General features: G+C 56.8%; 2 protein-coding genes across 2 annotated transcripts; both read right to left on the bottom strand.

The window, feature by feature from the left end:
• Nucleotides 1–894: 894 nt before the first annotated feature.
• Nucleotides 895–16,767, bottom strand: LOC135893086 (immunoglobulin superfamily member 1-like). The gene is made up of 6 exons (XM_065420871.1): nucleotides 16,632–16,767; nucleotides 15,190–15,468; nucleotides 14,250–14,540; nucleotides 3,586–3,870; nucleotides 2,209–2,499; nucleotides 895–1,016 (listed from the first exon to the last, which is right to left on the bottom strand). The coding sequence occupies exons 1-6, from the start codon at nucleotides 16,765–16,767 to the stop codon at nucleotides 895–897; spliced, it is 1,404 nt and encodes a 467-aa protein (XP_065276943.1).
• Nucleotides 16,768–19,505: 2,738 nt separating this feature from the next.
• Nucleotides 19,506–26,576, bottom strand: LOC135893084 (skin secretory protein xP2-like). The gene is made up of 8 exons (XM_065420870.1): nucleotides 26,546–26,576; nucleotides 26,213–26,248; nucleotides 25,455–25,568; nucleotides 23,820–23,882; nucleotides 22,875–22,940; nucleotides 22,100–22,165; nucleotides 21,309–21,452; nucleotides 19,506–19,954 (listed from the first exon to the last, which is right to left on the bottom strand). The coding sequence occupies exons 1-8, from the start codon at nucleotides 26,574–26,576 to the stop codon at nucleotides 19,902–19,904; spliced, it is 573 nt and encodes a 190-aa protein (XP_065276942.1). The 3' UTR covers nucleotides 19,506–19,901.
• Between the last annotated feature and the right edge of the window lie 214 nt (nucleotides 26,577–26,790).

The following is a 26,790-nucleotide window of genomic DNA, read 5'->3' as shown; positions in this document are numbered from 1 at the left end:
CTTTCACAGACTAGACTCCTTCCTAATCTGGGCCCAATCCTTTCCCTGGTACTGTCCTTGTTAGTTCCAGCTCAGGTGGTAACTAGAGGATTCCTCATGACTGGTCGCCTTTGTTCGGTTCCACCCCTTTTATATCTTTGGCACAAGGTGGAAATCCTTTGTCTCTCTGGGTTCCCACCCCTCCCTCTAAATGGAAAAGCACTAGGTTTAAGATGGATTCCAGTATCATGTGACATGGTCACATGTCCCTGTAAGATCTCATTCTTCATTAACCACAGGCTGGCCCCCAGGTCCACAAGAAAGCTTGCAGGTAAATAAACCATCTATAGCCAATTGTCCTAGTCAATGGGTGCCATCAAGATTCTAAGCCACCATTAATGGTCCACACTTTACATAATTACAAGAGAACCTCAGAGTTAACTTCATATTTCTAGTTTTATATACAAGAATGATACATTCATACAAATAGATACATGCAAACAAATGGGATGAACACACTCAGTAGATCATAAGATTTGTAATGATAACTTACAAGAGACCTTTTGCATAAAGCATATTCCAGTTACATTATATTTACACAACCATATTTCCATAAACATATGGAGTGCAACATCACACACGGCATCACAGGTCCTATCCTGGGGAGCTGTTGTCAGGTCAGGAGCTGTTGGGGGGCAGGATTCTCTGAGGCAGGGGTGTTTGGGGGCAGGGAGGTTTGTGCCGGGGTCTCAGCACCCCACAGGAAAGCGGCTCGTCCCTTGGGAGATTCTCTTCCCTGCACAGCCGGATCCAGCCTCCTGGGGGTGCAGAGAGACAGTGGGTTAGAGGAGCCCGAGTCACCCTGTGCCCAGCCCCTGGGGGGAGCAAGGGGCACAGAAGGGGGGGTCACCTCACCTAGGGGGTCCCCCTTGGGCGGCTGTAATAGGCCTCAGCCAGGATCAGCCCCAGGACGAGCAGGACCGTGGCACCCAGCCCCAGGCGGGCGATGTTGGTGTTGGTGAAATCCAGGGGGGCTGCTGCGGGGGGGAGGGAAGAGTCACTTGGCCGCTTGGACGGGGAAAATCAGCAGGTGGCGCTGCCCCGGGAGCGGAGCCCCAAACCCCCCTCATCCGGCAGGTCCAGCCTAGCCCCCCTCTGGGGGTCTCCCAGGTGCCATGGCTCTGGGGCCTCCCCAGGGCCAGACCCCTAAGGGGAGGCCACGTCCTGCTGCCTCAGCTGCCCTGGTGAAGGGGGCTCCCAGGTGGACGAACTGCCCCCAAGACACCCGACACCCTAGGACTGGGCCAGGGGATGGGGACAATCAGAGCCTCAGGGTCTTAGCCCCCCAGAATAGGGAACCACCCCAGCTCCCTGTCCCCATAGGACCCCTCTGTCCACCCCCACAGGTACCTCTGCTCCGGCCTGTCTGCTGTGCAGTGAGCCCATCCCCGGGGTATCTCGGCTGCTGCCAAACACAGCCAGGCAGTGCGCACTGGGGGAGGCTGGTACGTTACCTGCTGCCCCCCATACTCGGGTGATGCCCAGGCCTAGGGAGCAGCCAGAGGCAGCAGAACAACTATTGGGGGGAAGGTCAGGGGGTCCCCATAGACCCCAATGGGGGGAGGGGAAGCAAGAACCAAGGGAATTCTGGGAAATGCTCACTCCTATTGCCAGGGGGATGTCATGTGGCCCAAGAAGGGGGGGTTATTGCCCCAGGACTCTGGCACCCAGCTGGGCCCAATTTCACAGCGCAGCCGTCAGATCCTGTCCCTCCCCAGGATACTCCAGCAAATTCCAGGCCGTGACCTGCATAGCAGGAGGCATTGGGGGATCTGGGGCTGCCCCTCCCCCTGATGTCTGGGCCCCACCCACCTCTGGGCACCATGACCTGTTTCCACAGCAATTGCGCCCCCCAGACTCCAACTCCTCTATGGGTCTTAAGAACAGGAGCAACCCAGCGAGCATCCCCCTGGGAAAAGCCCCCTTCTCTGCAGCTCCCTCTGGGGGCAGGGAACCCCTCTGTCTGCCCCAAACCTCCAGTGGCTGCTGCTCCCCCTGGATGGGGAACCCCGCAGTGACTCTGTCCCTGCTCCATAGCTGGGTGTCCCCTCTGCTGGGCCCAGGGCTCAGGGCAGAGCCTGGCTCTGAACATCCCCTCAGTGCAGAGACCCCCCAAGGATCTGGCGGGGTGTGGGGATGGGAACAAGGACGCCGAGCCGGGCTCCTCACCTGCTACCACCAGCTGCACGGTGTCGCTGAGCTGCGAGGAGACGAAGGGCTCTGGTTGGGGCCGGTAGCTGCAGCTGTAGTTCCCTCCATGCTGCCGGCCCACGGTGGGGATGCGGAACTCGGCCCCGTCCACACCAGGGTCCATCTGTTGCTGCGGGTTCAGGTCTCCGGCCTTGTGCAGGAAGAACGTCATGTTCCGGCGCTGCCCCTGACACCGGATGGTGGCATCTGCCTCTGGGGCAGTGACCCCAGTGGGGCTCAGAGAGATGGAGGGTCTGGGTAAGTTCGGATCTGCGCACAGGAGACAGGCTGTGAGAGCCAGACCCGGGCACCCACCCAGCCCCCGGCCTCCCCAGCCGGCTCCCAGTCAGATCCAGGGCCCCCCAGGCAGAGATTCTCTCCCAGATCCCAGAGGTCCCCCCACCCAGAATCCCGGCCCTGTGAGCTGGGCTCCCAGCCCCACAGACACCGAGCCGCAGCTCCCTAGTTCTTGGGATCCTCATATGCCTGTGTGTAGCCCCAGCCTAATTCACTGCGTCAGGCCTGCCCTGGACATAGAGCAACTCACAGGCTGGTCTTTGGCACCTGGCAGTGCAGGGCTCCACACTGGAAGTCAGACCCCCAGGAGGCAAGAAGGGGTCATTATTCCCATTCTACACAGTGGGAAACTGAGGCACAGACAGATTCACTTTCCTTAGTGAGCTCCCAGGGGCCGGGACTATCTCTTCACTCTGTGTTTATGCAGCGCCTGGCACAACGGGGCCCTGATCATGGCAGGGGCCCTACATGCTCCTACAGCACAAAGGCTCCAGCGCTATTGAGGCCAGCGTTTGCAGAGTTCTCCACTAACTGTGGGTGTCTCGGATTGTGGGCGCTCGGCCTGAGATCCCCCAAAGATTGAGGCCCCTCCACAACGAAGGACACTTTTGAAAACCGCGATGTGCTCCCATTACACAGAGTCTGTGGCTGTGCCAGGAGCTGGACCAGATCTCCTGGGTCCCAGCCCAGCGTCGTGTCCACCAAGCCACTGCTTCTCCTGCAGCCCCTGCCTCATTCAGCTCCGGCTGGGGCACTGCCTGGGGCGGGGCCTGGAGAACAGGGAGATGGGATCACGGGATTAAATAGCGACTCACGGTTCCTACGCACAAGGGGCAGCGTTAAAGTAGCCTCCCTGTCCCGAGTCTCCAGGGACTACTGCTCCCCCCTGGCTGGGGAACCCCCCAGTGACTCCGTCCCCGCTCCCAAGCCGGACGTCCCCTCTGTGGGGTCAGGGCTCAGGGCAGAGCCTGGCTCTGAGCGTCCCATTGGCACCGAGCCCCCATGAGGGTCTGGCTCGGGGTGGGGCTGGGAATGGGGACGCCGAGCCGGGCCCCTCACCTCTCACCACCAGCTCCATGGGGTCGCTTGGGTACGACACGGCAAGCGGCTCCGATCCTCTGTGATAGGAGCAGCTGTAGTTCCCGCCGTCCTCCCGGCTCACATTTTTGATGCGAAACACAGCCTGAAACCCGTTCGAATCCACAGGTGGGAAATGGCTTCTCTCTTTATTCAGCATGAACCGCATGCCCCGGCGCTGCCCCCGACACCAGACAGTCACGGCTCCCCCCAGGGAGACCCCCCCGCTGGGGCTCAGGGAGATATTGGGTTTCGGGTAGCTGAGCTCTGCAGTGGGAAGCAGACAGGCCGTGAGACGCAGGCCCCGTCACTCAGTCCTGGGGCCCGTCCTCACCACGTGGCCTCAGTGGCGGGTCAGTCCCGGCGGCCCTGGGGACGGGCTCCTGGATGCCTTTCCACAGGGGCCAGTTTCCTCTGAGCCCTGGGCTAACAGCATGAGACACGGAGCAACCCCAGCCCCTGGGGGCCCAGAGCTCTGCTCCCTAGCGGGTGACAGGCCAGTCCAGTCATAGAATATCAGGGTTGGAAGGACCTCAGGAGGTCATCGAGTTGAACCTGTTGTGTATTTGGTTGTTGTGGTGCCCCCTGCTCAGAGCAGGACCAATCCTCAACTAAGCCCATCCCAGCCAGGGCTTTGTCAAGCCTGACCTTAAAAACCCCTAAGGAAGGTGTCATAGGTTTTACCCCCACTCTAGACTTTAGAGTACAGATATGGGGACCTGCATGTGAACCCCTAAACTGAATTACCAGTTTAGATCTGGTTTTGCAGCCACCACTCCCAAGTTCTAACTCCTTTCCCTGGGTAGCCTTGAGAGACTTCTTCATCAATTTCCTGGTGAACACCGATCCCTACCCTTGGATCTTGACACAAGGAGAATTTAACCACCCCCCCTCTTTTCCCCCACCAATTCCTGGTGAGTCCAGATCCAATCCCCTTGGATCTTAACACAAGGAAAAATCAATCAGTTTCTTAAAAATAAAAGTCTTTTAATTAAAGAAAAGAAAGGTAAAAGAAAACCTTCTGGGAGATAGCATACCAGCTGATCTCACAGACAACAGATTCAAAACACAGAGGATGATTCCCTGGCAAAAACTTAGTTACACAAAAGAATACCCAATTTGATTAACCCCCTAATTATTATTTCCCCCATTGGTTCCTCTGGTCAGGTGTCAGCTAGGCTAGGTGAACTTCTTAACCCTTTACAGATAAAAGAGGCATTAACCCTTAACTATCTGTTTATGACAGAAGGAGATTCCACCACCCATTCCAGTGCTTCACCACCCTTCTAGTAAAAAAGTTTCCCCTAATATCCAACCTAGACCTCCACCACTGCAACTTGAGACCATTACTCCTTGTTCTGTCATCTGCTACCACTGAGAACAGTCTAGATCCATCCTCTTTGGAACCCCCTTTCACGTAGTTGAAAGCAGCTATCAAATCCCCCCTCATTCTTCTCTTCTGCAGACTAAACAATCCCAGTTCCCTCAGCCTCTCCTCATAAGTCATGTGTTCCAGCCCCCTAATCATTTTTGTTGCCCTCTACTGGACTCTTTCCAATTTTTCCACATCCTTCTTGTAGTGTGGGGCCCAAAACTGGACACAGTACTCCAGATAAGGCCTCACCAATGCTGAATAGAGGGGAATGATCATGTCCCTCGATCTGCTGGCAATGCTCCTACTTATACAGCCCAAAATGCCGTTAGCCTTCTTGGCAACAAGGGCACACTGTTGACGCATATTCAGCTTCTCGTCCACTGTAACCCCTAGGTCCTTTTGTGTAGCACTGCTGCTTAGCCACTCGGTCCCTAGTCTGTAGCAGTGCATGGGATTCTTCCGTCCTAAGTGCAGGACTCTGCACTTGTCCTTGTTGAACCTCAGATTTCTTTTGGCCCAATCCTCTAATTTGTCTAGGTCCCTCTGTATCCAATCCCTACCCTCCAGCATATCTACCACTCCTCCCAGTTTAGTGTCATCTGCAAACTTGCTGAGGGTATGTCATAAATATAAAGGGAAGGGTAACAACCTTCATAGAATATCTGGGTTGGAAGAGACCTCAGGAGATCATCTAGTCCAACCCCCTGCTCAAAGCAGGACCAACCCCAGACAGATTTTTGCCCCAGATTCCTAAGTGGCCCCCCCTCAATGATTGAACTCACAACCCTGGGTTTAGCAGGCCAATGCTCAAACCACTGAGCTATCCCTCCCCCCACCTTCCTGTATACAGTACTATAAAATCCCTCCTGGCCAGAGGCACAAAATCCTTTTACCTGTAAAGGGTTAAGATGCTCAGGTAACCTGGCTGACACCTGATCAAAAGGACCAATAAGGGGACAAGATACTTTCAAATCTGGGGAGGGGGAAAAGGCTTTGTTTTGTCTGTTCTTTGTCTGTCTGTTCTGTGTGCTTGCCGGAAACAGATCAAGAAAGCAAGCAATCCAACTCCATTAGTATTAGTAAGTACTAGCGAAGGAATGCATTAGCTTACTTTTATTTTGGCTTGTGATTTCCTTTGTCGAAGAGGGAGGTTTATACCTGGTTTTGTAACTTTAAGGTTTTGCCTAGAGGGGAGATCCTCTGTGTTCTTGAGTCTTTCGTTATTCTGTAAAGTACTTACCATCCCGATTGTACAGAGGTGATGCTTTTACCTTTTCTTTAATTAAAATTCTTCTTTGAAAAACCTCATTGATTTTTTCATTGTTTTAAGATCCAACCGTTTGGGTCTGTGTTCACCTGTACCAATTGATGAGGATATTATTCTTAAGCCTCCCCAGGAAAGGGGGTGTAGGGGCTTGGGGGGATATTTGGGGAAGGTAGGGCTCCAAGTGGCCCTCCCTAAATGTTTGTTTAAATCACTTGGTGGTGGCAGCATTACTTAATCAAAGGAATAGGGGAGTTTTTAACCTAAGATGGTAGAAATAAGCTTAGGGGGTCTTCATGCGGGTCCCCACATCTGTATCCCAGAGTTCAGAGTGGGGAGGGAACCCTGACAGGGTGCAATCCACGCCATCCTCCAGCTCATTAATGAAGATATTGAACAAAACCCATCCCAGGACTGACCCTTGGGGCACTTCGCTTGATACTGGCTGCCAACTACACATGGAGCCATTGATTACTACAAGTTGAGCTCGATGATCTAACCAGCTTTCTATCGACCTTATGGTCCATTCATCCACCCATATTTCTTTAATTTGCTGGCAAGAATACTGGCTCCCAGCCATTCCCTGGCTTCTGTGCTGGGGGCCAGGACTTCTGGGTTCTGTCCCTGGGAGGGAAGTAGGCTCTAGTGGGGAGAGCAGGGAGGATGCGGGCCAGGACTTGTGGGTTCTGTGCACAGCACCACCACTGACTTGTAGGGGACTGTGCAAGTGTCCACTTCGTCACAGTAAGTCTCTACTATACACTGAGGTTTATAACCTTCAGCTCCGCCCATCACCCCATAACTGATGTGTTGCCTGGGAAAGGCCCCCCTGCTCTGCAGCTCCCCCTGGGGGCAGGGATCCTCCCTTCCTCTGCCCCAAATCTCCAGTGGCTGCTGGTCCCCCCATGGCTGGGAACCCCCCAGTGACTCCATCCCCGCTCCCTGGCCAGGCGTCCCCTCTGCTGGATCCAGGGCTCAGGGTAGAGCCTGGCTTTGAGCGTCCCATCAGGGCAGAGACCCCCTGAGGATCTGGCTGGATGTGGGGCTGGGAGCCAGGACACTGAGCCGGGCCCATCACCTGCTACAATGATCTCGACGGGGTCATTGGGATACAACCAGCGATTCTGTTCCACTATGGAGTGAGAGTCCCCCCCCACCCCCCTGGCCCCACTCGAGGCCAGTCAGGGAGCCTGACCAGTGGGCCCCCTGCAGCTCTGCCCCCCACCCCGGGGTTGCAAATAGAGTCTGTGACCAGCAGGAGTGTGTGGGAGGGCTGTAAGTTCAGGGGAGGGAGCTGTTGGGGGTGGATCTGGGGGGTTCTCCCCACGGCTGCACTGACCGTGAATGTTTTGGTTCCCTGAGGGGATCTAGAGCCCATGGACAGGCCCTGTTAGCGTTTGTATGAGCTGAAATAAATCCAAGTGCCACCCCCCACCCCCGATCCTCATAGCCTGTGGGGGGGCACGACATTGAACCAGGGGACGGTTCCCAGCTGTTTCGCCAGACCCCGGGAGCCAGATTCAGTTTCTAGTTACTCTCGGGGGGAGGGGAGGGACGGGACACAGAAGAACGGGGCCGGGTCTGAGCTCACAGAGGGAGTTTGGGTTGAGTTTTGAGGAAGGGTCAGGGCTCAGTTCCTCTTTTCCCCATTCCATGCATCCCGTCCCTCGTCCTTGATGTTATCATCCTCCGCACAGACTGATACTCACCTCCCCACACCCTGCTCTGCCCGGCCAGCCAGCAGCCTGGAGAGGAGATGGCGCGTTAGTGACCAGATCCCAGAGCAACTGAATCCTACACCCTGGTCTCATACTCCCCCCGCCCCCCATGGGCACTCGCCCTGGCTGTCTCCAATACTCACCGAGGAGGAGGACGGTGAGAGCAGACGCCATGACGGGGCAGTGAGGGCCCCTCAGCACTGCCTCCAACACCCCGGTGCCCAGCTCCACCCAGTCTGAGGCCTGAGTGCGAGCAGAATGAGGAACTGCGCCAGGTGCTGCAGCCCCAGGAAGCCCGTGATGCACTCGGCCCCTTTCTTCCCATCAGATGGTTTCTCTGCAATCTCCAGACCAAATCTACCACGGTCAGAGCAAAGCCAACTCCCTGCCACGCTCAGCAAACCACATCCCCTCTTGCAGCTGCCTGGTTCCCCCCCCCCCCCCGCGCCCCATCACCTCCCAGCCCCACATGGGAGCTGCCCAGTCCGGGGACCAGCTGGGAACGGGGCAATCTCAGGAGGCATCGAGAGGTGCCCAGGCTGCCCTGACCTTTTCCAACAGGCCTGTCTAGCCTTAACAATCCTAAACCCCGCTCCCCCAGGTCACCTGTCGCTGGGGTCTCCATTCTCCAGGCCATTGGCTGGGGTCCCAAGTTCCGTCGCCGGTCCTCTGTAACAACAAACTCCCTCTCCCAGCACACTGGGGTGGGGCAGGATCACTAGCTCCATGGTGCAGCAAGGGAAACTGAGTCACAGAGCAGGAGCACACCCAAGAGAATGCAGAGATGACTCATCCCAAAGTGACAGACAGACTGCACCCCACATCAACATGTCCTCCCCCAACAGGATGTGGCCTGCACCAGGAAGCACCCGCTCCTCCCTTCCCCTCCCCTCGCCTGCCCCCTCATATGTGCCGTACAGACTGCGGCTGCAGCCTTGGACTCCCTATGGGGAGAGAGATAGAGATAGTAACAGAACCCAGGAGTCCTGGCTCCTAGCCCCCTCCCCCGCTCCAACCCACTAGACCCCACTGCCCTCCCCGAGCCAGGGAGAGAACCCAGGACAGGGACAGGTAGATCGGGGGTGGGGAGTGGAGCTGGGGTCTCACCCGCTCTGTCTCAGGGCTGGTCCTTTCCCTGCAGAGACATGAAGCAGAATCGTCCATGAGTCGATTGTATGGATCCCATGTACCAGCCCTGCCCCTCAGCCCTAGAGGGCAGCCGGGACGGGGGGCCCCGGGAGAGAGCGTCCCCCTCCACTGCTCTGCCCAGGGGGAGCCCTGCCCCCTTCAGCTGCTGAGCCTGGCTCCCTGCAGCACGGTTCCCCCTACACCCCTGCAGCACAGCACCCCCTAGAACTGCCCTGAGGCATTGGGGCCAGCCCTGATTGTAGGGAGAGCACCCCCTACAGAGCCCCCTGCCCCACCCCCTGAGTTTCCTGGCCTGTCTCCCATCCAAGCCGTGACTCCTTCCCAGCCCGACTTTGCAGCAGGTTTAGCCCTTCCCTCGCTGGGCAGGGAACTCACTTCCTCGGGTTCTTCTGTAGCAGACGAAGGCCAGGAGGAGGAGGCCGGCGGCCGCCGCGCTCACCCCAGCAATGATGGGGCTGCTCAGAACTCGTGTGGTTCCAATCCCCCTGGGAAGCAGCACCAGGCCGTGAGTGGCTGGTTTGCTACCTGCTGCCCCAGCCCCTCCTCCTCGAGGACCCAGGGACCCACAGCAGAATATTCCATCATGGGCCTAGTGGGGGGCAGGAGCAGAGGGGATTCTGGCACAGGGCTGTACTGGGGTGGGGCCTGGAGGGGGGGGGAGAAATGTACCTGAGGTCCCATGCCTCTAAAGCCAGCTGGGCCCAGATCCTGTAGCACACCCTTTCTCCTCCCCCCAGACTCAGGTCCTGCCCCTATCCTGCGAATTTCCCAGCAGCTTCAGCTCATTTCTGCATAGGAATCATGTGGGTGGGGGGGAATGGCAGTGGCGGGAGGCTTTGAGATCATTGGGAGAACCAGGCCCTACTGAAGGGATCAGCAGCGGAAAATGTAGCAGTCCTGACACCACAACAGCCATCATTAGGTTCCAGGCTCAACAAGGTTTTACTCTAAATCAGTGGGTTTAAGCGTTAACACCGTGTCTATCTAGGTTGGTAGGTTCCAGGGTCAATGTCCTGCTGGACAGCACCCATGCGAAGAGGGAGCCCTGCTTCTGAGCCATTCCCCCGGGCCCTCTGCAGACACAGGCGGAGACGGGATACATCAGACCGTTATCCCCAGCACCATTCTCCCAGGGGGATACGCACCGAGCTGTGCCCCACACGGGTGGTTTTATGGTGCTAGTGGGCAGCACAGCTCCTCAGTCTGTGGGGCCCCCGGGGTGGGGCTGTGTGTTCAGGGAAGCTCTCCTGGGCCCTGCCCCCATCAAGCCAATCTGGCATCTGCCCACTGACACCCCCCAGCATATAAAATGAGCCCAGATGGGCATTCGCTGTGGGGATCTGCCCCTGTCCTACGCAGCAAGCCCTCCGTGCCTTCCCCCGGGGGCAGATCCTTGGGCAGCACAAACCTGTTTCTGGTGGGGGTTGATGGAGATTTCCTGCCCCCAGCCCCGGTACCTGGCCCTGTGCTGCCTGGGCGGGTGGGAGCCGGCACCATTCCCGGCTGAGTCGGGTCAGTTCCCCATGTGGGAATAGAACCAGCGTCTGTCGGGAGCCGGCTGAGAAAGCTGGAGCCCTGGTGTCTGTGGTTAGTTATACCGGGACGCCCCTCCTGATAACCGAATGTGGTGGCTCTTACCCAGGCTGAGGGAGAGGATGGGACCCAGGGATTCAGGCTGGCTCAGTGCCCGGGAATCCCAGAATGGGGAGGTTTGGCCCCGCGAGACCCTCAGCGCAGATGCAGCCCCTGCCTGGCTCCGACAGCCCAGACTCGCTTTGAAATCACCAATGGGGGTTGGGAACCACACGGGAATTGTCATTTCGGGTCCAGTTTTCATGTAGACACAGTCTACCATCTTAGTCCATCTTCCTATCCATCACTAGACATGCTCCCATCTGTCCACCACCCTACGTTCCCAAGGACCCACTGACCCATGACTGTCCGTCCCCATGGATCTGTCCATCACCCTCCATATAGAAGAATTGAGGCCATCAGTTCTTTCTGCAGGGACCATCCCCCTCCAAATGGCCCGAAGGGGCCCAACAGAGGGAACCACCTCACCATGGATTATGTGACAAAGTGGGGGATTTTCTTGGTTTTTCCAGTGGGTTGCATGCAGAGGGGGTGGGACTCAGTGTCCCTGGGGGTTACTGGTTTAACGAGGTGAGGGGAGAGGGAGTTTGTTGTTACAGAGGACCGGAGAGGGAACTTGGGACCCCAGCCGATGGCCTGGAGAACGGATACCCCAGTGTAGTGTTGTGCAACTCACCCCTGTGGCATCTCCTGCTGGTTGTCTCTGGGAATTAGCTCATCCAGCCTCTGCAGGCCGGTGTCCCGCTGCCGCTTGGCCCCCGTGTCCCTCCCAGCCCCAGTGCTCTGTTATCTGGGGTGCTGCCCCCTGGCCATACACCCCTCAGTCTCTCCCCTCCCCAGGGAACCCCCACCCACTAGCCCCACCTTGCCTCAGTATAAGGCTACTGCCAGTCATCATCTAGCCCCCGCGCCCTGGGGCAGACTGCAGTATCAGCCTACTCATCACCAGCAAGGTTGGGACCTGCTGCCTCTGCCTACCCCTGGGCTGTCCTCTGCAACCCCCAGTACCCGTTGGCCTTCTGCTAGGTCGCAGCCTGGAGCCTTCCAGGCTGGAGCTCCCCAGCTCCTCTGCCTTTCCCCAGCCCTGCTCCACTCAGGTCCCTGCAGCCAGGTCCCTCCCTCTCAGCAGCTAGAGGGAGTCTGACTGTACCTTGCCCACTGCCCTCTTATATAGGGCCAGCTGAGGCCTGATTGGGGTGTGGCCCAGCTGCGGCTGCTTCCCCAAGCAGCCTAGTAGCTGCTTTCCCCTGCACCAGCCCCCTCCCAGGGCTGTCTTTAAACCCTTCAGGGCAGGAGCGGGTGACCACCCCACTACACCCAGTGACTGGGGACCTGGTGACCCGGAGGCCCAGCTCAGGAGTCACAGCTGGTTCTGGCCAGTGGGAGGACAATGGGCTGCGAAGAGAGGACCCCGGTGACCTGACCAGCCGGTTCCAGCCCGAGGAGGCCCAGGCGACCCAGTTTCCCTGGAGAGAAGACAATGGACAGAGGTGGGGCCTGGGGCTGGTGATCTCAGATGCCCAGCTGGGAAGCAGGGGGGCTTGGGATTGTAGAGAGGGAGCAGGCAGAGCCCACCTGGATGCAGGGGAGACTGGGATGTGCTGGGCTGAGGGAGGCCAGGCCTGAGGCTCTGAGAGTTTCCTGTGCTGGGTTCAGACGCTCAATAAACCCTCCTGTTTTACGCTGGCTGAGTCTCGCTCTGGGCTAGAGAGCAGGGTTGCATTATTCCCTTTGGGAGTGGAGGCCCCAGGGGTCCAGAGCAAGGGGACTCCCTGAGGGGCCCACAGTGAGAGACAGACGTGCTAAGGCTCAGAGAGGTGCAGTATCAGGAGGTAGAGGGGCCTGACCCCGGGAGAGAGTGGACCCCCGAGAAGGGCTGTCGCACTGAAGGGGGTTCCCCCCACGGACTGCATGGGGCCAAGAGTGGGCACAATCTGTGAGTCTGTGACAGATTAAAATGAGCATTGCTTGGGATGGGGGAGGGACGGAACCGAGCACCCTGGCTGTGGGGGGTGGGGGGAAGAGGAGGAAAGGGGCTGAAATGGTGACTCAGATTGGGCCATTTGTCCCACGACCCTGTATTTGTTACATCTTTAAGCATCCAAGCTGGTGGGGAGTGAATTTAGCGCTGGGAATGGTACTGCCTGGGCAGCCCCTCCCCCCCCCCCAGTCCTCTATGCATCCCCAGAGTGGGGGTTGCTGGGGGAAGATCCCCCCCCCAGGAAAGGCCCCCTGCTCTGCAGCTCCCCCTGGGGGTAGGGATCCCCCCTTCCTTAGCCCCAAACCTCCAGCAGCTGCTGCTCCCTGTGACATTATGAGTGTATAGAATATTTCATTGAAAGGTGACAAGGCCGGAAAGAGTTAATTAATTCACCGACTGACCTAACCCATGGGTGAACCTTAAGGACTGGTTAGGAAGATAGGTAAATGAATAGAGCTTTGAAATGCAAGTCTGCATTGTTAGAGATCTCAAGGGTAGATGTTTGCTCAGGTCTTGTGATGTAAGCAAACAAGTCTTGTCTATTGCTATAACTTTAATTCAAAGATCAAAAAAGGAATATTAACATTTGTGATGATACTTGAGTGAAATAGTATTATTGTCTCTATGTCTCTTTGAAGGTTGTGGTAACCTGTATCTGAAGTGTTTAATGGATAAATTACCCTGTGCTAATTGCCAGGATGTTTGGAAGGAGAATTAAGCCTATTGTTTTCTCAGGCTGAAAGGCTGCTGGAAATGTATAAGAACCCTGGGACACAATCCTGCTGCATCTCAGATCTGCTTTGGGTTTCAACACGGGGAAACCTTAAACCACAAGGATTGAGATCCCCAGTCACTGACTGGAGCCACCCTGAGCATGGACGTTGGACTATAACCTATGGACTGTATCTAAAAGGATTTTTGGCAACTACAAGCTCACCTCTGCTATGCATCTGAACCTCAAGAATTGAATTCAAGTCTGTATGTATATTGATCTTTCAACCAACTCTCTCTCTTTTCTTTAAGAAATTTTAGTTTAGTTAATAAGAATTGCCTATAGTGTGTATTTTGGGCAAAATCTAAGTTATAATTGAACCTGGGTATGTGGCTGATCCTTTGGGATTGGAAGAACCTTTTCTTTTATATGATGAGATAAAATTTTCAGTAATCATCATCATATCTGACATGTGTCTGGACGGAGGCCTGAGGCTGGGTACTTTCAGGGAACTGCGTTGTTTGAACTTCTGAGTAACCAGTGAGGTACTATAGAAGTAGTTTTGTGCTGGCTTGGTAAATCTAAGTATGGGAATATCCACCAGCGTTTGGGGTTTGTCTGCCCCACTTGGTTTGCAGTTCACCCTAATTGAGTGACCTCAGCTGGCTCCCATGGGCAGCACCGTCACACTCCCCCCAGCTGGGGAACCCGCAGTGACTCCATCCCCGCTCCCCTCTGCTGGGCCCAGGGATCAGGGCAGTGCCTGGCTCTGAGCGTCCCATCAGGGCCACAACCCCCTGAGGGCCCAGCAGGCTGTGGGGCTGGGAGCAGGGACACTGAGCCAGACTGCTCACCTGCTACCAGCAGCTCCAGAGGGTCGCTGGGCTCTGACCAGACGGGCGGGTCCAATTTGTTGCTATATCGGCAGCTGTAGCTCCCTGCGTCTCCCTGGTTCACGTTGCTGATGGGAAACTCAGCCATGTCCTGAGCAGGCTCCGCATCCTGCAGCATCTTCAGGTTTCCATCTTTGTACAGAAGGAACATCGCGTTCTGGTGCCGACCCCGACAGTGGATGGTCACAGCTCCCCCCAGGATGACCCCCCCGCTGGAGAGCAGGGAGATGGAGGGTTTGGGGTAGTAGGTCTCTGCAGTGAGAAGGAGACAGGCCGTGAGACAGACCCCAGCACAGTCACTGCGCCCCGTCCTCACGGCACGGTCCCTGAGACCGAGCCCTTGGGAGAAAATCCAGCTAGAGGAACCTCTCCGAGATCCCAGCGATTCCTGGGAGCTACGCCTAAAAGTGCCTGGGGACTGAAAGCCAGAGCACCCCTCTGTACCCGTCTATCTATTTATTGTGGGGTCCACAGCCTGGGAGCCAGGACTCCTGGGTTCTCTCCCTGACTCTGGGAAGGGAGTGGGGTCTAGTGGTTAGATCAGGAGGGGGCTGGGAGTCAGAGGTGCTGGGTGCTGCACAGACACGGTGAGAAAAGCCCCCGCCCTAAAGCCAAGTCCTGACGATCTAACCAGACACAAGGTGCAGGGAGGATGATTATCCCCCATTCACACAAGGGGAAATGGAGGCACAGGCAGGTTAAGTGACACACCAAGGTCCCCTGGGGGCAGGAATCCCCCCTCCCTCAGCCCCCAATCTGCAGTGGCTGGGAACCGCCCAGTGACTCCACTCCGGGTGTCCCCTCTGCTGAGCTCAGGGCAGAGCCTGGCTCTGAGTGTCCCACAGGTGCGGAGACCCCCTGTAGCTCTGTAGCAGGTGAGGGACCCAGCCCCACACCCAGCCAATGATCCGCACGATGTCACTGGGATCCGACCAGCTGGGCAGCTCCGATCTGGAGTGAGATTGGCACTTGTAGAACCCTCCGTCTTCCCGTCTGGTGCTGGGGATGGTGAATTCACCCCTGTCCCCCGCAGCATCTGGCTCCCGGATTTCGATTCCACCTTTATACACAAATAACCTCCTGGCCTCGCACCGACACTGACAGCGGATGGTGACAGCTGCCCCCAGGGCGATCACCCCGCTGGGGCTGATGGAGATGGAGGGTCTGGGCGCAGACAGTTCTGTGTTCACACACAAACAGGAGTGAGATGGGGAGACACAAACTACTCCCCTGTGTCTGTAACCTGTCTTTAGCGCCCAGCCCCCCGGGGTCAATCCGGAGTCACCCCTGACTGCACTAGGGATAGGGCTGGGCTCTGATCTCAGCTCCCCAGCGTCAATACAAGGAGGTTGAACTGAGTTTTGGGATGAAGGTTCAGCTCCTCTCCTCCTCTCTCCCCTCCCACTCCCCCCTAGCCTTAACTCTAAAGTTTCTCCAGCCCCACAGATATGACGTCCCAACACCCCGCTCTGCCCGACCAGCCAGCAGCTGGGAGAGGAGACGAGTCATTAGGGACCAGATCCCAGAGCGACTGGGTCCTACACCCTGGTCTCAGATCCATCCCCATCTTTGGGCTGGTCTACACTGGGGGGGGGGAGGGGAGAAATTGATCTAAGATATGCAACTTCAGCTAAGTGAATAGCATAGCTGAAGTCGAAGTATCTTAGATCGATTTACCTTGGGTCCTCACGGCACGGGGATCGACGGCTGCGGCTCCCCCGTCGACTCCGCTACCGCCGCTCGCTCCGGTGGAGTTCCGGAATCGATCGCTACCCTCAGATCTCCCCTCCCCCCCCCCCACGGACACACGCCTTGGTCTCAGATCCCGCCCCCCATGGACACACGCCCTGGTCTCAGATCGACGCCCCTGTCCTGCCTTGGACCTTCCTGGGTCCCACCCTTCTGTCAGGGCAGACCTGGACCCTTGGCCCAGGACTTGGGCACGTCCAGCGCACGTGGCCTCGCCACCCGCAGGCCCAGCATGTTGGCAGCCGCCTGGGTTCCCTTACCCAGCGGACTACCTTTGGGACTTGTCCCGGTCTCTCTTTGGGGTGAGGTGCCCCGCCCCTATCCCGATAGGGACAGTCCTGCCTCAAATGTCCTGGCCTTAAGCAGGCATAACATGTTCGTTGGCCCACCCTAGGCCTCCTGGCCCTGGCATCGGGCCTCTCCCCCCGGCAGTTTCCTTTAAACTCCCTCCCAAGGAGTTCCGTGGGGCCCGCTGCTCCTCCGTCAACTGGAACATCTACTCATGGAGGGCCCAAAGCACCTCCCGCAGTCCCTGTGGGTCATCAGCCCCCTTCCACTGGGGCACTGACGCCGGGCCCCACCCAGGTACAACACCTGGGGTCTCCGCATAGTACACCCCGGTGTATGCGGGATCCATCGTCCCGGCTTGTCTCTCCACCTCAATGTCCAGGCAATAGTCCGAGTCCTTGTCCTGGCCCCTTTTATCGGGGCAGACCGCACGTGCCTGCATTCTCCACCAACTGTAAGCGTGCGGACTCACCCCTGCAGCGCCTCCTGCTGGTTTTCCTCAGGAATTAGCTCATCCAGCCTTGGAGCACCCTCTGCAGTCCAGTGATCCGCCTTGCCACTGGCCCCATGTCCCTCCCAGGACCCCGGTGCCCCTTTCCTGGATTTCTGCCCCCCCTTGCAGAACCCCTCAGTCTCAGGGTCTTCCCCTCCCAGGGGAACCCCCACCCACTATCCCCACTTCACCTCAATCTTGGCTACTGCCCAGTTTCCATCTAGCCCCAGTTCCCTGGGGCAGACTGCAGTATCAGCCACGCATCACAGGCAAAGGGGTTCAGACCTGCTGCCTCTGCCTACCCATGGGCTGCCCCTGCAACCCAGTACCTAATAGGCCTTACCAGGCCTGCAGCCTGGGGCTTTCCTAGGCCGGAGCTCCCCGGCTCCCTTGGCCTTTCCCCAGCCCTGCTCCACTTCAGGTACTTGGTTACGCTCCCTGCAGCCAGGCCCTTCTCACTCTGAACACAGAGAGAGACTGTCTGCTTGAGCTCCTGGGCCCTGATTGGGGCGTGGCCCCAGCTGAGCCTGCTTCCTCCCAATCGGCCCAGCTTTTCCCCTGCCACAGCCCTTTCCCAGGGCTGTTTTCAGCCCTTCCAGGCAGGAGTGGGTGACCACCCCGCTACAGGAAGGTTAAAGGAAACAAGTCACCCGCCCTGTGGGCACAGGGACACCACAAACAGCCACCTCTGCAAGGGAAAGGAAGTTCACAGTCTGTTCCTCACACGTTCCATGTCTCTTTCCCAGGCCCTGGTCACACCAGGGTGATACCACAGGGTGACAATCTGTACCTGAAAGTAGCACCGTGGAGCCCCCGTATTCACCACTACGATAGAATGATGATAGGTTGGGTACAAAGGTGCCTTGTGATGCATCATTTTAAAAGCCTTGATCTGTTGAGCATTCATGTCCTGTTGCATTGTATCTGCTATCCTTGTATGGGAAGTTCTGAAGCATTGCTGTGTGTGCTACTGAAATATGTCGTGAGGTTGGGAGAAGCCCACAGCCAACCTTTCAATTGCAACAAGGGACCAGCCAGACACTGTTAATGGCTCATCAACACTCATCAAGGAAAGAATCCACTATCCCAAAGACTGTGTACAATGGCGATTGCTTGACCAATGGGGACTGCCTGATCCCCAGGTCACAGTAAAGATCTTTCAAGCAAATTGGAAAAAAATATTAAAGAGGGGAAGGGACATAATCCCTGGGCTTCTCTTCCCCACAACGCAACACCTGGAGGAACATCTGGAGGACAAAGACTTTGAACCGGGGAAGGCTGGTTGCAGGCTGGGATGGAGTCCAGTCTGTGTATTGAGGATCTGTCACCTGCTTGTACCATGTGTCAGGGGGAGACACTGCCTGATTCAAACCCCTGTTCCATTTGTAGAACTTAGACTGCAAATATATTTTTATTTCTTAAGTAGCCAACTCTGATCTCTGTGCCTGCTTCTTATAAGCACTTAAAATCTCTCCTTCTGCAGTTAACAAATCTGTTTTATATTTGACCTAAAACAGCATGTTTTGGTTGAAGTGCCTGGGAAATTTCAGCTCAGTTTACAAAGACTAGTGCCTGTCCCCTCCACACTGGGGGAGGGGAGAACTTAATGAACTGACACCGGACTGGCTTCTGACCAGTGCAGGATGGTACCAGTCTGGGGTGCAAGGCTGGGGAGCTGGGGGGAATTGGCTGGAGCCCCCTATTGATGGTACCTGAGTGGCTGGGAGATCATTGGTGTAACACAGCTGGGTGGGTCCCTGCCTGTGGATGGCTGGGTGAGTGCAGAGCCTCTCCGAGGTTCTTAGCTTGACATCAGCATCACAGTGTCAGAGGCAGCCTAGGTTGGTGCCTTTGGAAGGCTCAGCGGCCCCACAGGCCGGGTTGCGCCCTGGGGACCCCGTCACACACGGGTCAGACACTTGCTCTGGCAGTGGCCACACACCCTCAGGCGCTAGGTGGCAGGACCCTTCTTCCCACCATCATCCCCCCTGTCGCTGCCTGCAGGGCCTCTTGGCTGGGGGTCTCTTCCTGTGCTGGCCCAAAGTCCCTCCCGCCAATTTGGGGCTATTAACTCCTGGTTCCGGCTTCTGTTTTCCCCCAGCGCGATGTCGACAGTCATGGGGCTGTAGCCAGGAGGCTTTTCGGGTCAGCCCAACCCAGCGTCTGTGGCTGGTTCTCTCACCCAGGTTACAACATTCAGAGTCGTCCCCAATTTCCTCTGGTTCTCAGGGCCTTGGCACAGCTGGGGAACTTGCCCATGGGTTTTACATGTGAGCTCGCAGCCGGGCCGCTTCGCAGGCTCAAGGGCCACCACAGTGCGAACGACCCCCAGGCGGCTCAGGCTGGCGGGATGATCCCACGTCTCTGGCATGGCTGTATCAGAGCATGTCCTGAGGCTCCGGGCACGGGGGGTGCTGCCCACAAGCCATGGCCCCTAAGACACCCCATTTGCTGATGACCCCATCTGCCTTGTAGGGCCTGAACCTCTCCTCTAGGTGCCCCGCATCCCGACTGCCCCAGCTGCCTTGTAGGGCCCAGAGCTCTCCCCGAGGGCGTCCCGTGGCGCAGGCAGGCCCTCTCAGTGGTCCAGAGAGGCCCGGGCCACTTGCAGCTTTTGAGGCCCCTAGCCATAATAAAAATAAAAAATGACAACACATGAAAACAAAATAAGGCATCAAACGAAGGGTAAGACTGAATTTGATTATTTTTTTATTTAACAAATGCTTTTCTAGCCTTTTTCTGTGCAAATGCACTAATTATTGAGGAAAAATCTTTCTTTCGTGCAATGTCGCAGTTGATATTAAGCATGGCGAGCCCATTCAAACGCTCTTGTCCCATAGTTGAACGGTGATAGTCCTTTACCTGCTTCAACACGTTGAAGGTGCGTTCACCTGGAGCCACTGATGCAGGCAAACTGACAATATGCCCAATGCAATTGTGATATTAGGAAACACCCCGGAGAGTCCAAGTTTGAATATTTCTTGAAGCAATTCCTTTGGCTTGCAATCCAATTTAAAGTTGGTGGAATATATTCGTTTGAGGAAGATGACCGCATCACTGAGATCTTTTGAGATTTCTTTGGTTTACTGTTGCTGAAATTGTTCTGCAGAAAGTAGATCTTCATTACTCTGTTGAACTGCCAAAGAACCCCAAAAAGGGTACAAATTAGTCACAGTGACTCAATCAACGGGTAAGACCTGATTGAATAGAGTCAATGATGACAAGGAAGACATTGACCCTAGAATGCTGCTCGGCATCCCATTCAGTCGGTAAGTTGCGATTGGTGGAGAACGCTGATGAAATGCTAATATTCTGTGCTACTAATTTGGACCCAGTCAGGATCGCATCCCATTGTTCACGAATCTGTTGAATGTCATTGATAAGACTTTCAATGTCATCCCTCTCAACATCCAGTGTAGCATTGTGTGCTTCAATTACCAGATTAGTTTGGTGGATCATTGTAAGTAGCTTCATCCACAAAGATGACATCAGAATGCATTCAAATTTGGACATGTGCTTCTGAACAGCCTGAAGTTCAGTTTGAGCTTGTGCAGTGAGATTCTCATTGAATTCAAATGCTGCGCAACTGGTTGAACACCATCAATCTGTGCAGACCATCTAATGTCCAAAAATTTCAAACGTGTGTCCTCATGAAACTCACTTTACAAGATTGTCCTCACAAATTTTCATCTTGAATCTGGGCCTATAGACTACAAAAGCCTATGATGATGGCCAAGCTACTAAGCTAGGGCTCAACCAACCAACCAGTCACCTCTTTTAGCTACCATATTAAGCTAATAATGAGGAATTCTCACACATAAATAATTCCTTAGTCAACTAGACATAAAACTATAAAGACACTAAAATGTAACAATTCTCTACCTTTCAACACACACTTGATCCAGCACCAGCCACTAGTAGTGGTTTGTTTATATAATCAGCTGATCTGAGAGTTGATCACGGTCTAATCGTGTGCCATCAGAACTGATATATTTTTATTAATATTTATAAACATTTTAAATTCTTTAATATGACAAAATCTATATCAGTTAACAAAAAAATTATGTCTTTTACCAAATCACATCTCTTATTTGGTTAAATCTGCAGCTCTAAGTTGAGAGTGTGGGTCATATTTTGGTCAGATAGAGTTGCGAAATTTATCAAATGCAAAAAAATTAACAAGTGTCTAAATGTGAGGCCCCATTTGAGCTTGAGGCCCAGGTCAAATGGCCTCCTGGGTCCCACTCTGATCGGTCCTGCCTGCTAGGCACGGTGCCGGCGGCTGGTTATACAGGGGCCCCTCCCTCAGTTCTGAGATGCGGCCACCTCTGGGGTGGGACAGCTGTGTGTACAGGGATTCCACAAGCAACAGCGCCCTCTGCTGAGCCCCCCCACTCCTTGGCTTTCCTGGTACAGTCCCCCATCCATGCTGTGACCCCATCCCACCCTGCTTAGTGGCAGGTTTAACCCTCGCTGGGCGGGGCACTTACTGGCTTGGGTTTTTCTGAAGCAGATGAAGGCCATGAGGAGGAAGAGGAGGAGGACAGCGGCTGCCGCGCTCATCCCGAAGACGATGGGGCAGGGCACATCCAGAGGTGCCGGCATCGGTGCCGGCATCGGTGATTCTGATCCACCTGGGAAACAGCAGCAGCTGTGAGTGCTGGGAGCAGCTGGTCTGTCCCACCCCAGCCCCTCCCACCCCAGGCGGCACCCAAGGGGCTGGGACACCGCAGAGCACAGGCAGCAGAAAATTCTATAAGGTCAGAGCAAGCATGATTTGGAGGATTTAGGTGCTAGGGGGTGCTGGGCTGCAGGGGTCTCAGTAGGGGGCGCTCTCCCCTGGCAGTCAGGCCTGGCCCCAACGCCCCAGCGTGGCACAAGGGGGTGCTGTCTGAGTAATCATTTACCCTCCCCCGCCCGCCACTGCCCCTCACAGTACCATGGCACCAGCCAGGCCTGGCAACACCAGCTGAGGCCAATGGGCCCATCTACCCTGGCATCCCGCCTCCCATGCTGGCTGCTCCTGGCTGCTTCGCAGGGAGCTCCAGCCCCAGGGCCACAGATGGGCCCAGCTGCCCCCAGAGGAAGCCTCCAGCTGCCCCATTAGCGGCGGGTTCGTGTCTGAGTAGGAGGCTTCGCTCCCCTCCCAGATCCATCAGCGGGGGGGGGGGGGGGAAGGTCACTGCCACTGAGAACAACCTCCATCCCTCCTGCTGGGCAACCACTGGGGGGAAGCTGCCCCATAATCTGTGACTCAATAGATTCCCCCCGGCCGTGGTACCTGGGTCCGCGCTGTCCGGGCAGGTGGGAGCCGGCACCGCTCCAGGCTGGACTGGGTCGGTTCCCCCTGCGGGAATAGAACCAGCATCTGTCTGGGTGAGGGGAGGGGCTGAAACAGCGACTCAGCGATTCCCACCCCCACGACTCAGCATCAATCCTCAGGGTCATTCTGGGTGGGGGGAGGGGGATTTTCATGGCTGGGGGCAGTGCTGACTTGGCAGTCCCTGGGCCCCGACTCCTCTGTGCAGCCCCAGAGCCGTGGCAGCCCGGGGGAGCTTCCCCTGGCAAAAGCCCCCCTGCTCTGCAGCTCCCCCAGGGGGCAGGGCCGTGTTCCCTCTCATTTTTTACATCCATGTACGGAATGAATTTTGTTATGTGCATAGAGAGGTGATGTGTGGTGGGGGTGGGGCCGAGGGGTTCGGAGTGCAGGCGGGGGCTCAGGGCTGGGGTGGGGGGGGAACCACTTGGTGCTCCATTGGCAGCTGTAGCTCCCTCCATCGCCCCGGTCTGTGGGACCTCTGGGGTGGGGCTGTGCGTTGGAGGGAAGCTGTCCCAGGCCCTGTCCCCACCAAGCCAATCTGGCATCTGTCCAGTGACCGCCCCCCCCGCACATGGAATGAGTCTGGGGGGTGTTCAGATGGGGCATTCGCTGTGGGGATCTGCCCCTGTCCCACAACAGACAGCCCTTTGTGGCTCCCCCCAGGGGCAGCTACTTGGACTGCACATACTTGTTTCTGGGGGGGTTGATGGCGATTTCCTGCCCCCAGCCCTGGTACCTGGTCTCACGCTGCCTGGGCGGGTAGGAGCTGGCGTCGTTCCCGACTGAGTCGAGTCGGTTCTCTCTGCGGGAATAGAACCAGTGTCTGTCAGGGGTGGGGCACAGGGGTGAGAAAGCTGGAGCCCTGGTGTCTGTGGTTAGTTATACAGGGAACCTCCCCTCACCCCAACCGGCAATGGCGTCTCTTCCCTGGGCTGAGCCGGCATCCCTGGGGAGAGGACGGGACCCAGGGATTTGGGCCGGCTTAGTGCCCCCGGGATCCCAGAACGGGAGGATCGGCCCGGCAAGACCCTGAGTGCAGATACAGCCCCTGCTTGGCTCCATGGAAACCGGAACCAAAATCATTACTGATTCATATTAATTACCAGGAGCCCCTGTCATGGGCCAGCTCCCCCGTGTGCTCGGAGCTGTACAGACACACGACACAGAGATGGTCCCTGCCCCAGCCAAGTGCCATTCACACCTGGAATCACTGCGGAGCAGGTCTGGGCACGGTTGTTCCTATTTTGGAGGAGGAACATCCCTGTGTCTGTAGAGCTACAGGGGAGCTTGTCTGCCAAATGGGGCTGTATCAAACCAGGGGGTGCTAATTCTGACAGCCCAGACTCGCTCTGAGATCACCAGTGGGGGTTGGGTACCACACGGGATTCGTCATTTCAGGTCCAGTTTTCATGGAGACAAGATCCTAGTTCATCTTTCTATCCGTCCTCACAGACGTGCTCCCATCTGTCCACTGCCCTATGTTCCCAAGGACCCATATTCCCACTGACCCATGGCCGTCCGTCTCCATGGATCTATCCATCACCCTCTCTATAGAAGAATTCAGCCCATCAGTTCTGTCTGCAGGGACCATCCCCCTCCAAACGGCCCGAATGGCCCCGTGGGCACCTGAGTGGGGAGCCCTGTTCCCTGGGGGATGAATTGTTCCATTTCTCCCACTCACCTTCTCCCTCTGGTTTTGTCAGGGGGGGATCCGGCTGCTGGGTCCCAGCTGGGTTGGTTCCCTCTGTGGGATGAAAACAAGCGTTGGCTGGGACGGAGGAGGGAGGGAACCGAGCACCCAGCCATCGGCCCTGAAACTCCAGCGGCTGCTGCTGCCCCCTGGCTGGGGAACCCCCCCAGTGACTCCGTACTCGCTCCCCATCTAGGCGTCCCCTCTGCTGGATCCAGGGCCAAGGCTCAGGGCTCTCTGGCTTAACCCCCGAGAAAGAGTGGACCCCCGAGAAGGGCTGTCGCACTGAAGGGGTTCCTCCCAGGGACCGTGAGGAGCTGAGAGAGCACAGGCCTGAGTCTGTGACCACTTGGGAACAGCGCGGAGATGGCCTATAACCATCTCCTGAAGAAGGACATTGTAGAGCTGTGCAGAGAGACGGCTGCGCGTTGGAAAGCTCACCAAGGCATGATCGCTCTAAAGAGCCGGTTCCTGACCCAGCTGAGGCCATGAGAGAGGCTGGGAGCAACCGGGCATCCCCGAGACCCATGTCCCTGACCAGCAGGGGGTCTCTACCTGGCTCCCCGTGGGTGGATCTGAGACGGATGGAATTGGAGCGGAGATTGAAGGAGTCGGAGGACCGTGAGAGACAGGGGAGGCAGGAGGCAGAACAGCAGGAGATGAACTGGCAATGGCGGAGCTGAGAGGCAGAGGGACCCGTCCAGGGGTGAGTGGGGATGGACCCTGGGGTGCCAATTCTGCAGGGAACCTCGACACTAAATTGCTGCCCCAGGTTAAGGACGGGGGAAATACAGATGCCTGTCTCGCGGCCTTTGGGAAGGCTGGCAATTGGAGCCAGGCTGGCCGTGTGGAAAGTCTTCGGCATCTAGCCCCCTTTCTGGGTCCCAAGGCCATAGAGCTGTTTAGCCAGATGGGTGGGGTGGCAGACTGGCTCCCACTACTGCCCCCAGCATATATGTCTGCTTGTACTCTCCTGGGATCAGGCCCCTCGGACCCCCAGTGGTCATGGAAAGTGGTGGTCAATGGAGAGAAATTCCTGGGGTGGTGAAATCCTGCGACAGTGAGTACTGTTGTCAGGCCCCGGGTGGTGTAGCAATGGCCATCATTAGGATCCAGAGTTAACTGTGTCACATGGAATTGGTAGGTTACAGAGTTTACACGGTGTCTATCTGGGTTGGTAGGTTCCAGGGTTGACACACCGCTGGGCAGCACCCCTGCAAAGGGGGAGCCCTGCTTCTGAGCCATTCCCCCGGGCTATCTGCAGACTCAGGCAGACAGATGGGATACACAGGATCATTATCCCCATCTCTCTGTCCCCAGCCCTGTTCTCCCAGGGGGATACACACCGAGCTGTGCCCCAAAGGGGTGGGTTTGTGGTGCCGGTGAGCAGCACAAAACCCTGGTCTGTGGGGCCCCCGGGCTGGGGCTGTACATTGGGGGGAAGCTCTCCCAGGCCCTGCCCCCGCCAAGCCAACTGGCATCTGTCTAGTGACACCTCCACCCGCATATGAAATGATGCTGGCAGGGGGGGGGTATATGGGGCATTCGCTGTGGGGATCTGCCCCCATCCCACCCAGCCAGCCCTTCATTGCTCCCCCAAGGGACGGCTCCTTCGGCAGCACAAACCTGTTTCTGGGGGGGTTGATGGTGATTTCGTGCCCCCAGACTCGGTACCTGGCCCCGCGCTGCCTGGGCGGGTGGGAGCCGGCGCCGTTCCCGGCTGAGTCAGGTTGGTTCCCCCTGTGGGAATAGAACCAGCGTCTGTCAGGGGTGGGGCGCAGGGGTGTGAAAGCTGGAGCCCTGGTGGCTGTGGTTAGTTATACAGGGACCCCCCGTCTCCCAATTGGTAATGGTGGCTCTTCCCCTGGGGAGAGGATGGGACCCAGGGATTCGGACCAGCTCAGCGCCCCCGGGATCCCAGAACTAGCAGGGGAGCGGCTGGTCCCACACGCTGCATCTTCGCCCTGCCGCCAGCCTTCCATACCCAGCCCCTTCGTCGGCCACCGGACCCCACCACTCACCCTTGGTGGGCAGGCAGCTGGCGAGCAGGGATCCGGCCAGTACTGATGGGGGGAGGACAGAAAATATGGGACAATTTGCCTCTTTTTAAGAGAAAGTCGGGACACTTGCAGGAGGGTTAAATACAGGACTGTCCCTTTAAAAACAGGAGGTCTGGTCACCCCTCCACACCCCCGGATCAATCAGGAGTCACCCTCAATGACACAGGGGGCAGGGCTGGGTTCTGATCTCAGCCCCCTGGGATCAAGACAAGGAGGTTGAACTGATTTTGGGGGTAAGGGTTCAGGACTCAGCTCCTCTTTTCCTCTCCCCCTACTCCACCCCGTCCTGAACACTAAAGTTTCCCCTGCCCCACAGATACTCACCTCCCGACACCCTGCTCTGCCCGGCCAGCCAGCAGCCTGGAGAGGAGACGGCTTGTTAGGGAGCAGATCCCAGAGCGACTGGATGCTGCACCCTGGTCTCAGATTCACCCCCCATGGGCACATGGCCTAGTCTCAGATTCCCTGCCCCCCTACCCCATAGACATGCACCCTGGTCTCACATTCTCCAGCCCCATGTATGAACACCCTGGTCTCAGACCCCAATCATGGACAGACACCCTAGTCTCAGTTCTCCACCCCATGGGCACACGCCCTGGTCTCAGATCCCGCCCCCCCACCCCATGGACACAAGCCCTGTCTGTCTCCGATACTCACCAAGGAAGAGGATCATGAGAGCAGATGTCATGATGGCAGCAGCGAGGGGCCCTCAGTGCTTCCTCCAACACCCCGGTGCCCAGCTCCACCGAGCCCCAAATGAGGAACTCAGCTGGTGGCTCCAGCTACAGGAAGTTGATAAAGTCTCGTCTCTTCCTGCCTCCATCACACATTGTCTCTAGACTTCAGGCGAAATCTACTGTGGTCAGAGTAAGCAGAGGGCTTTGCAAAACCCAGCAAACCCA

This window comes from Emys orbicularis, chromosome 21, assembly GCF_028017835.1.
Source record: "Emys orbicularis isolate rEmyOrb1 chromosome 21, rEmyOrb1.hap1, whole genome shotgun sequence".
NCBI classification, from domain to species: Eukaryota; Metazoa; Chordata; order Testudines; family Emydidae; genus Emys; species Emys orbicularis.
This window is presented reverse-complemented; position numbering and strand designations above follow the sequence as displayed.

Coding starts and splice junctions, on each gene's coding strand:
- LOC135893086 (XM_065420871.1), bottom strand. CDS start 16,767: ATGCAGGCACGTGCGGTCTGCCCCGATAAAAGGGGCCAGGACAAGGAC. Junction 14,541..15,189: donor TGACATCGTGCGGATCATTG/GCTGGGTGTGGG, acceptor TTCTCACTGCAG/AGACCTACTACCCCAAACCC. Junction 1,017..2,208: donor CGTGCAGCTGGTGGTAGCAG/GTGAGGAGCCCG, acceptor TCCCCCCCGCAG/CAGCCCCCCTGGATTTCACC.
- LOC135893084 (XM_065420870.1), bottom strand. CDS start 26,576: ATGACATCTGCTCTCATGATCCTCTTCCTTG. Junction 22,941..23,819: donor GACAAAACCAGAGGGAGAAG/GTGAGTGGGAGA, acceptor CTATTCCCGCAG/AGAGAACCGACTCGACTCAG. Junction 21,453..22,099: donor CCCGGACAGCGCGGACCCAG/GTACCACGGCCG, acceptor GCTGTTTCCCAG/GTGGATCAGAATCACCGATG.